This window comes from Lynx rufus, unplaced genomic scaffold, assembly GCF_022079265.1.
Source record: "Lynx rufus isolate CCGP_SWC_20201006 ecotype Redwood Valley unplaced genomic scaffold, mLynRuf1.p SCAF_3, whole genome shotgun sequence".
NCBI lineage: Eukaryota > Metazoa > Chordata > Mammalia > Carnivora > Felidae > Lynx > Lynx rufus.
This window is the reverse complement of record NW_025814845.1, coordinates 122,919,675-122,930,345: the sequence shown is the minus strand read 5'-3', so window position 1 is coordinate 122,930,345 and position 10,671 is coordinate 122,919,675. Positions and strand designations below refer to the sequence as shown.

The window sequence follows — 10,671 nt, the reverse complement described above, 5'->3', positions numbered from 1 at the left end:
GACTGTATCTACTAACCAAGCCCAAGAGGTTGTGCAATTGGTTTAGCAATACAATTGCTGAATATCTGTAGATGACATAGAATCTGAGAAAGAGGGTCAGTGTGGAGGAAGTAATGAACTCAGGCTCCCTTCTGCCTGATGAATTTTGGGCCCAGGGTAGTTTGGAAATGGAGCACTCAGTGAAGGGGGAGGAGTTAGAAAACAGTCTACCATTTTATAGATTCTCTATGGACACACAGGGGAAGGCAAGGTAAGCATGTTAGACTGCTTCAGAGCTTAATCTCCACCAGCTACCCTGACTGATAGATTTGGAATGGTGAGAAAGACTCTTTAATGTGGAACAGCTATGTGATTGGGAGATGTTTATAAAATGAAGGCTTTAAGGCACAGTTATGTACATAGTATACATCTCCAGCTTATTGAAAATTTATTTTCTCTGATCGTTTCTATAAGAAAACATAAACATGTAATGAAATGATTTTGGTTTTTTCTTATGCATTTATTGTATAACTGATGACTGATTTTATGTGTCAATTTTATTTTCACTTTTCAATTTTATTTTCACTTTTCAATTTTATTTTCACTTTTCTGGCCTAAGGGGTGCTTAGATAGCTGATAAAATGTCTTTCTGGGTATGTCTATGAGAGTGTCTCTGGAAGACATTAGCATTTGATTGAGTAAAGAAGATTGCTCTCACCAATGCAGGTGAGCATCACCCAATCCATCGAGGGCTTAGAAAGAACAAAAAAGTGGAGGAAGTGTGAATTTGTCCTCTCTGCTTGAGCTAAGACCTTTGTCTTCTGCTCTTGACCATTGGAGCTTCTGGTTCTCAGGTCTTTAGACTCAGACCAGGACTTATGCAATTGGCCCCCTGCTTCTAGGGTCTTTGGACTTGAACTGGATGATAGGATGATGCCATTATTAGTTTTCTTGGTTCTCCAGTTTGCAGACAGCAGATTGTGTGACTTTTTGGCTTCTATAATCACATGAGGCAATTCTTGTAATAAATCTCTTATATATTACTATATATGTATATTCTATTTGTTCTGTTTCTCTGGGAGAACCCATTGGCTGTTAAACTGAAGAAAGTTTAACACTATTATCAAAATCAAAGATAATTTTTCTCTATTTATTTACATACTCTGATTACAGAGCAAGGATCACATGTTCATTATAGAAAAGATTGTACAGGTATGGTTTTCACTGGCACCTATAGATAGCCTGGAGTGTGGGTGAGGCCATTCTGAGTCTAGCTATAGGTCAGTCTTCTCTGAGTCCCTCTAGCTAGGAGCTGACTAAGGTGTAGCATTCATTCATACAGGTGCACTTGGTATCTTTCCAGGATGTTCCCGTAAGGTATGATTTAAAAATGATACTCTTCTACCTATAAGAAACAGGCTCTGTTCTTGTCTGTAAGCCTAAAACATATACAAAGGACATTCATGAGTAAGAAGATATACAGTGTAATCTTGTTTGTGGTAACAAAGGACTGGATAAATTAAATAAGATATAGGAAATCACATGCCTGAAGAAATAGATGCTATTGATTAGTCAGTGAGGAAGAATCAACCTCCCTTCCATCCTTCCTTTCCTTTCCTTTCCTTTCCTTTTCTCTCTCCCTCCCTCTCTTTCTTTTTCTTTCACTTGCATATAGTTGACATCCAAAGTTTTTTAGTTTCAAATCTTTCCTTTTAAAGCCTGCCATATCTGACTCCTCAGATCATCTCTGGGAGCTTGATCCATCAATTATCTTCTTTTTTTTTCCTCACACATCCATGATCTCTTCCTTTCACTGGCCTCAATTCTTCCATCTTAATGCTGAGGTTGCTTTTCTCTTAAAGAAACAGAAGCCTTTCCTTTGACCCTGCTGTTTTCTCAAGCTGCCATCCTAGTTCTCTGGTACTCTCATTGTCAAGCCCAGAAAAAGTGGTCTCTGCTTGCTCCCTGCACTTCCCAGTCTCCAGCTGACTAATCTTGTTACCTCTCTTATTGATTTCCAGCTTCATAAATGACTGACACCTTCATCTGTCAGACACTTGGGAGAGGCATATTCTCCTAAGGGCAAGTGTAGTAGTATCCCGTTAGATAAACAGAAAAACTTAGAGCTTGAAATGGAGCTCCTAGAGTGTTGGGTGTTAGCACCCAACAGAAAAGCCATGCTCTTTCATAGCCAATGGGACCGAAGTAGAGAGTGGGGAAGTTTGGATGGCCAATTAGTAGAGGCCCATACATCCTAAGAGGCCCTGGAGAGAGAAATTAAGAGTAGCTTCAAATAGGAGCCCTGATGCAGTATGCTGAAGAATCTAATATTTTCAATGTCAAAATTTGCCAATTACATTCAGCAGTGAAATAAAAACATGTGCTAGCTTTGAGCAGACTCTTCCAGAAATAGTCCTTGAGGCAAGGATTTGGGTGTAAGTCGTTTCTTAAGGCACAGCCCCAGAAGCAGAAACCAGTAAGAGAGTAGAAGCAGCAAGTTGGGAAAAGGGAAGACCCTAAGAAAGGTGAGCTTTCAGGTGAAGTTGCAGCCCTGTCTCCCGGGGTGCTTGGTGTTTGTCCTACCTGAGACACAAGAGCTGCACTTTTGTGCTCCCACACCAGGAGGCTGTTGGCCCACAGGTGGGAGTTGTAGGTGAACCTAAAAATCCCACACACTTCCACTTCTCCTTATAAACTAGGAGGCTCCTGTGTCCAAGGGAAAGCCACTTTTAAAGTTGTAGGTATATTTGTACAAAAACACAATGCTAGGGATGGGTGAACAGAGCTGGTGCAAGGGATCCAGGAGGATCTAGTGAGGTCTCCGACAGCATCTGTATATCTGCCGAAAGGTATATGGTCCTCCGGTGTGACAGTGCCAGTGTAAAGTGGAGCAGTTGCAGGCCACTCAGAGCCCCGAGTAATAATAATGGCTCCACTCAGACCTGGTGGGGACAATCTGCAGTATGTAAGGGTATTAACTTGCAAAACCCCTGTGATGGAGCAGAAATCCTACTCACCTTTAATTGTCTCAGAGAAATCACACAAGTCTCCATGAAGACTAGTACAGAGATGTACAATGTAGCCTTGTTTGTAGTAGCAAAAGACTGGATAAATTAAATGTAAGATATACATACAGATGGCTATCTGTCTGTATCTAATATTTATAGCTATAGCTATCTATCTATACCTATATATCTTACATTATATTTAAAATCCCATGTATAGAAACTTTCTCCCCTTGAATACATGGATTATTAATTATTGTTTTGTTCTGAAGGGGCTTTAAATATATTATAGATCTATTTTGTATATTGTTTTTATAATTTGAAGAACAAAAATTCTTTTTTTTTAAGTTTATTTATTTTGAGAGAGAGAGAGAGAGAGAGAGAGAGAGAGAATGGGGAGGGGCAGAGAGAGAAAGATAGAGAAAATCCCAAGCAGGCTCTGTGCTGTCAGCATAGAGCCTGATGTGGGGCTTGAACTCGAGAACCATGAAATCATGACCTAAGCTGAAACCAAGAGTGAGACACTTAACTGAGTGAGCCACCCAGGCCCCCTGCATATAAATTCTTTTTAAAGAAAGTAATAGAAATGAAAGAATTAACTAAGCTACAGATGTGAAAAGCAGCAGAAATAAGGAGTAGCAGGATGTATGGACAATATCCTCAAACAGGAAAAAAGGAAGCGGTGCAGCTGTTCCCCTTCCTCTTTCTAAGGCCATATGGGTTTTCCTTTGGGAAGTCACCGTCCCCCGCCTGCTCCCTCTGAATCAGCCCTGCTTGGCTTAAACTCATCAGAGAAATCCTTCCCTCCCAACAAGGTCTTGACTGCAAATGAAGAACTGTGCTCCAGGCCTAACCCCATTAGATTTCATAAAATAGAGAAAAGACTAGACTAAGAAATCAGTTTTATTTCATTATGCACAGATGTATGCCTGAAAAGCCTACACTTTTCAGTGTGTTCCCTTCACCTGATCACTTTTAGTTCCCTTCACCTGATCACTTTTAGTTGATTTTCTCATTTGAAGATATTTTTAGAAACAAGAATTTAACTGCAGTTAATCCCAGTTGTCACACTTTAAGATAAATAATGAGCTATCGTTCATAGAGAAATGGTTTTTTATTCTGTAAAAACTTGCATAAATGGAGTGAGTCAGGGCTGTGCCCTGTAGGTGCCTGGGGACTGTGATTTGGCTGATCATATGACACTACACAGTCTGGGCAGCGTGCATTACTGTCCCCCATCTGGGACAAATCTGTCACACAGCACCAAATATACAATTGTATCTATCATCATAGAATCAAATTCAAATGAAAGATGGTCAGTTCTATGTAGATAAATTAGGAAAGAGGACTGTGGTTTAGGGCCAAAAAGGAAAAATTTGTGGAATATTCTATTCCCTTAGGAGATTCCATGACTTGTCTTACTATATCTACGCTTGGCATTGCTGTTCCTAATTTATTACCTCCCAGGAAGAAACAAAGACATCTACTGAATAATATCGATGTGAGAAGCTTGGGAAACCATGAGATATTAGGACTTCTGGCTTCATCAAATCAAAAGTGAACTATGCTAGTTTGCTTCATGGGGAAAGCCTGGCTTTGCAGTTACAGTGTTAATTTTGGTTCTTGATTATTCCCTGGTTCTAAGAACTGTGGCCTCTCTCAAAACAAAAAAGCCAGAGTATCAGTGCTGACCAAATATAGACGCTGGTTTGTCTTTGTAAATACTTAGAGAAAAAGTGTCACAGAAACTTCTCCAAATGTAAGATTGTTAAAAAAAAAAAAATCCATGGGGGGGTTTTAGTATGAAGACCCCACTGGAATTTCAGAAACTACTGCATATGGTGGACTTGGGCCCTGATTTAACTTTGCCTGTTTGAAGTATGGAGAAAGGTCAATAAATACACTGCTGTGCAAATAAAGGAACCATGGTATTAGAATTTCAGGCCTGGAGAGGCTGGGGAATACTGGTAGTGCACTTTCCTCACTCCATACCTATATAGTGTTTAATGCTATATTATGGACTAGTAATACTATTAAAAATAATGATAAGGATAAGAGATTAGGAAAAGGTTAATATTTGTCTTGGCAATTTCCTGGACTTAATCTCCCATTTGTTTCATTACCTTAATAATTTTAAAGGCACAGATATTTGGTTTATTTTTGAGTGGAAAGTGACATGTATTTACAGCTTAAAAAAGCTCATAATGTAAAGACAATAGTCTATTGCTTTTTATTATGTCATTCTCCTAGCAGTGACATATTTTTGCATTAAAGTAAGAATCGTAGAAGGGAAAACCTTTTCGCTGTGTTCTCTAATGTCACCAGTTGAAGTTTAAAGAATCTTGACTATTTTGTGCCTTTACCGGCTCCTATGCTGGCATCTATGAGTCAGCACTAAGAATGTCAGTGCATTTATTTATTTGTTTATATATCTGGTTTTGTATTCCCAGCAACTCACACAGTGTAATAATGGAGGGTGTTTACCATATCTGTATTGGGTGAAAAGATAAATCAAGAAGGAGAAGGAAGGAGGGAAGAAAAGGTAGAGCATAGGGTATTTTTAGGGCAGTGAAACTATTCTAAATGATACTATAATGGTGGAAAACTGTCACTATACATTTATTAAAACCCATAGAATGTACAAAACAGTGAAACCCAATGTAAACTCTGCACTTTAGTTAATACTCTTGTATCAGTATTGGATCATCAAGTATACCACACTGACACAAGAGGGAAATAATAGAGTTGCATGCAGGCAAGGAGGGAAAGAGGACATGTGGGAATTCTCTGTACTTTCCAATCAATTTTTCTATAAACCTTAAACTCTAAAAAACATAAAGCCTCTTAATTTAAACAAGAAAAGAGAAATAAATCAAGATAACTTAGAGGAGATGTTCTTAGAATGTATGGATTGTAAGCAACAAAAACCCAATATATTAGCACAGGCACAAGAGTAAATATATTAGTTTGCTTACTCAAGCCATGGGAAAGCATCAGGGAAAACTGGAACCAGGAGCTTATATGCTCTTTTTCATCTTTGTAACAGTCTACGTTGACTTTCCTCATAATGCCCAAACCATGGTGGCACAGCTCCCATGGTCATGTCCTACCAGGTGTGCCACAGTAGGAAAGGGCTCTTTCCTACTTCAGTTGTTACTAGAAAACTCCCCAGGGGATACTGGTCAGCTTAGCTTGGAAATGTGAATACCTTTAGACCGTTTATAGGGGTCGAGAGACAGGCTCCAATTAGAGTATAGTGTTTAAAAGGCTGGAAATGATAGAAGCATTGATAGCAGGCGTGATAAAAACATGATAGAATTCTATTGTAATTATCCTGGCAAATGGCATTGGTGGCTCAGAAAAGGGAAGTAGAAGCAGAGAAAGAGAAGTAGTCAAATTCTGAATATATATTGAAGATAGGGCTGTCAGGATGTATTGAGGCATTTAGTATAAGACAGGAGAGAAAGAATGGGCAATGACTTCAAGGTTTTTATCCTGACAGCTCAAAGAATGAAGCTGTCTTTAAATGAGCTGTGATGGTTAACATTATGTGTCGACTAGGCTAAGAGACATCCAGTAAGATATTACTTCTGGGTGTGCCTGTGAGGGTATTTCCAGAAGAGTTTAACATTTGAATCAGAAGCTTGAGTAAAGCAAATAAATCTGCTATCACCAGTGTGAGCAGGTGTCATCCATCTGTAGAAGGCCTGAAAAAAACAAAACGGCAGAGGAACAGTGAATTCTGTCTTTTCTTGATGAGGGACATCTATCTTCTCTTGCCTTTGGACTTTGGTACTCCTGGTTCCTGGGCCTTGGACTCTGGGAGTTAACCCTAGCTCCCCTGTTTTTTTCAGGCCTTTGGACTTGAACTGAATTATATCACTGGCTTTCCTGGTTCTCCAGTTTGTAGATGGTAGATCATGGCATATTTTAGCCTCCATAATCACATGGAGCCAATTCCTATAATAAATTTCCTCTTTTATGTATTATCTATCTATCTATCTATCTATCTATCTATCTATCTATCTATCTATCTATGTATCTATCTATCTATCTATCTATCTATCTTATTACCTATCTATCTATGTATCATCTATGTATTATCTATCTATCTATCTATCTATCTATCTATCTATCCTATTGGTTCTGTCTCTCGGGAGAACCCTAATACATAAGCAGAGAAATATTATGGCAGCACAGGTTAGAGGGATATCAGGAGCCTAGTTTTAGATATAGTATGTCTGTTAGCCATTCATTTGGAGATGTTAAATAAGCATGTAGGTATATATGAGTATCTTCCTCCAGATATCCACCTGACACGCTATTTATTGTCCAACTCCCTCCTTTGGAATGCAGGCTCCATGAGAGCAGGGACTCTGCCTGTTTTGTTTGCTGCTATGTCCCCCAAACCTAGAAGAATGCCTGGTGCATAGTAGATGCTTAAAACTTACTGGAAAGGTGAATGAAGGAATGAATGAAAGAGTTAAGTGTTTAGTATAACAAAGTAGGTTGAGAATAGGAAGTACCTGTTTGAAAGTAAAATTGCTTGCCTGGCTACTACTAGGGAGAAGTTTGCAACAGGCATCACGTAATCAACATTTTCTATGTACAACTATGTAAAAATGAAGAGACACTTGCAAGTCTTCTGTAAACTTTTATTTTATACTTATGGGCCACTGCCAATGCAGGGGCCTTGGCCTCTGGCTCATTTCTACAGATCTACTTGGAAAGATGTGGTAAAGGTAGAAATTGGAACTATTCCTGTTAGTAAATCATGGTTACTTACTGGTCCATAAATTAAATGCACATTGAAGTCTGTGTTTTATTCAGAAATCTATGACTCTCTGAACTTATAAAATGCATTTTTAATATGCAAGAGACAAAATATCTTTAAAAAGAAGACAATTGTCTAAACAAAATGATGTGAACTATGGCTTATATTATAGGTATATATCACTGTATGTGATTCACCAGTATAGTAACGGAATTTGACTGCTCACACATAGAGGAGGCCTGCAATGGCACAAGCTGGAACCTGATATCATTTTATACATGACTATGCTAAAATATAGCCCAAAAAATCAGCTTAGGTAATTTATCATCAGCAATCTATCTGGTGAAGTCTGATAGAAACATCAGACCTCTTGTCAGTCTCATCAGCACATTGAGTTGAGGAACCAGGACAATATACTACTTCAAAATTGAATGATTTTTGCTCTAGCACAGGAAAAAGTATAACCCCAAATACTGTTTTATCAAACCAACCAACCAACCAACCAACCAACCAACCAACCAACCAACTAATTAAACAAACCCTATTGTCAACCCATGGTGCATCCTCTTTCATGCTGCCTCTCATATTCCATTTGTAATGGCAACATGGTCACAAGGATTGTGAACACAGATATATTAAAACTAAGGCCAGTTGTCATGATGAACAACCACTAGATTCCACCCACTCAGAGTGTGTGCTGTAGTACAACTACAGGGCATTATTATTAGATTTCATTAAGTCCATACATACTGTCACACACATGCATATATCACACACACAAGTATATTCCATAAAGACAATCACAGAAAAATTGGCTAAAAGAAATGTACAGTTGTTTATATATATTTATATACACACAGTAAAAGGTTTTTTGCCGTACTCACAGTCTGTAAACATCTTGGAAAATGCCCAGCAAAAGTCACTGTGGGCCCTTTGAAATGGTGATCATGTGAGGAGCAGGGGTGGGGGAGGTGTTTCAATTCATACTGGAAACCCAGGGAAGTGAAGAACCGTAAGTTCATGGTGGTATTTGGGGATAATTATATTTCACTGACATGATAAACTCAGTTGGCCACCTTGAAATTGTTTCTTATATGGAAAAGGGAATGACCAAAAAAGTCTTACTGCCAGTTAACATTTTAAGAGAAATCAAGAGAATATGAGGTGATATGTATAATGTATATAGATATGCCTACATCTATATACATTATACATATATGTATATGTACATCTATATGCACATACATACACACACATGTTACTATGACCAAAAAAACAAAGTCTCAGTGAAAATTTCCAAATCTTCAAAAAAGATTCAACCTTTTTCTATAAGTGTGCTTTAGACTTCAATACATTCCACTGAAAGTCTTGGGTATAGTTGAATGATTTGTACATTTACATTTTGGTACATGACATTGGTTTTACACAAAATATCTACATTTTAAAAAGATTGGGTTTGCAAAAAATAGAATTATTCGATTCAAGCATTATTTTAAAATTTAACATAAAAATATGCTCCAGATCTCCTGTAATGAAACACCATTAAAAAAAAAAAAAATATATATATATATAAGTTCTTAACAATTCTTTGAATAGCAGCTATTAAACTGCCACATGTGGATATCAGTCTGTGCTTTAAGTGGCTGTATTTGTTGCAGCTTGAGAATTGATGTTTTAAAAATAAAAAAAGTGACATGAAAAACATTAACCTAATTGCTCATCTTACTGTCTTTGGCCAATTAAAAAAAAGAAAACCTTGTCAAGATTGCAAAATTTTCATTATGACCAGTTCTCATGGAATATTCCACAGAACTGCCATGGAAGCTGTTAAGTACTCGGAGACTCTATTTTCATGCAAAAGTAGCAAATATCCTTCTGGTTTAATTGAACAGTCTCCTTTCTCCCTGCTAACTCCCAACATTTTTTGGTGCTGAATATAACATGCAGAATATGTAAATTAGATAAATTAAAGAAGAAAGATTCATTGAATTTGTGACTATAAGCCAGTCCACCCTCTGATGTTTTGGAAAGCATTTTTCTGGGGTTGGGGTTGCATCATGGGAGAAGACTTGGAGAAAAGATTTCTGGAAACACAGTTGCTGCGTGATTTTTTTTCTCTTCAACAGACTTTGAAGGAATATTGATTAATGTTTCTTAAGCTGTTTAGTTAATACTGTCCTTATGGCTGCTCCTCTCTGTGTTGTGGTTGTTTTGTTCGTGGTTCTTCCATTGTATGCTTGTTCCATTCATGGGGACCGAAGTCATCAGACTTTTGGACTGGTAACAGCAGCAGCAGAGGCAAGACTGGGAGAAAGAACAGATTCTAAATAACATGAGCCTACCAACCCATTCCCAGCAGAACACAGAGGCCTTGGCTTCCTACCAACAAGGGGGAAATGTCCATACAAATTTGAGGACAGAATGTGAGCCTGAACAGAGTATGGAGCCTATAATTTCTAGGTAGAAGTTAAACTGTCCATTCTAGTGCTGGAAAAATAGATCCCTTGTTTCTTGTTTTAATTTATTCACCAAGTCAAAGAGGAAGAGAAGGCAGTGTTGGCCTGAGGGAGATGTTCCATGACTTGGGGTAGGCATGGATGGAGAAGAGTCCAGAGGGGCCTGGCATTTCCACAGTGTGCACCACCTGCATGGGGCGCCTCATCTGATGTTCATAATGACCTTAGGTGGTAGGTGCTGTTTTCCTCATTTTATTAATGAGGACAAGGAGGTTTAGGGGAGAAATAGGCAGAACTGGAATTAGAACCCAGGACTCTAGATTTCTCCAGCATATGCTACCTTTTTCTGCAGATCAGTCAAAAGACATGTTTAATTTCTGAGAGTTTGTACATTGATTTTTCCTTTCCCTCTAATTAGTATGTAAATTAATCAAAATGATGTTAACTCCAGATTATA

At 38.2% G+C, this 10,671-nt stretch overlaps 1 protein-coding gene across 2 annotated transcripts in view; it reads right to left on the bottom strand.

Moving 5' to 3' along the window:
* Positions 1 to 9,921: 9,921 nt before the first annotated feature.
* Positions 9,922 to 10,671, bottom strand: part of EDNRA (endothelin receptor type A) — a 54,452-nt gene continuing 53,702 nt past the window's right edge. For both annotated transcript variants that reach the window (XM_047091901.1, XM_047091902.1), the window contains one exon: positions 9,922 to 10,062. In XM_047091901.1, coding sequence (XP_046947857.1) covers positions 9,922 to 10,062 — 141 coding nt within the window. The remainder of the gene's footprint in view (positions 10,063 to 10,671) is intronic.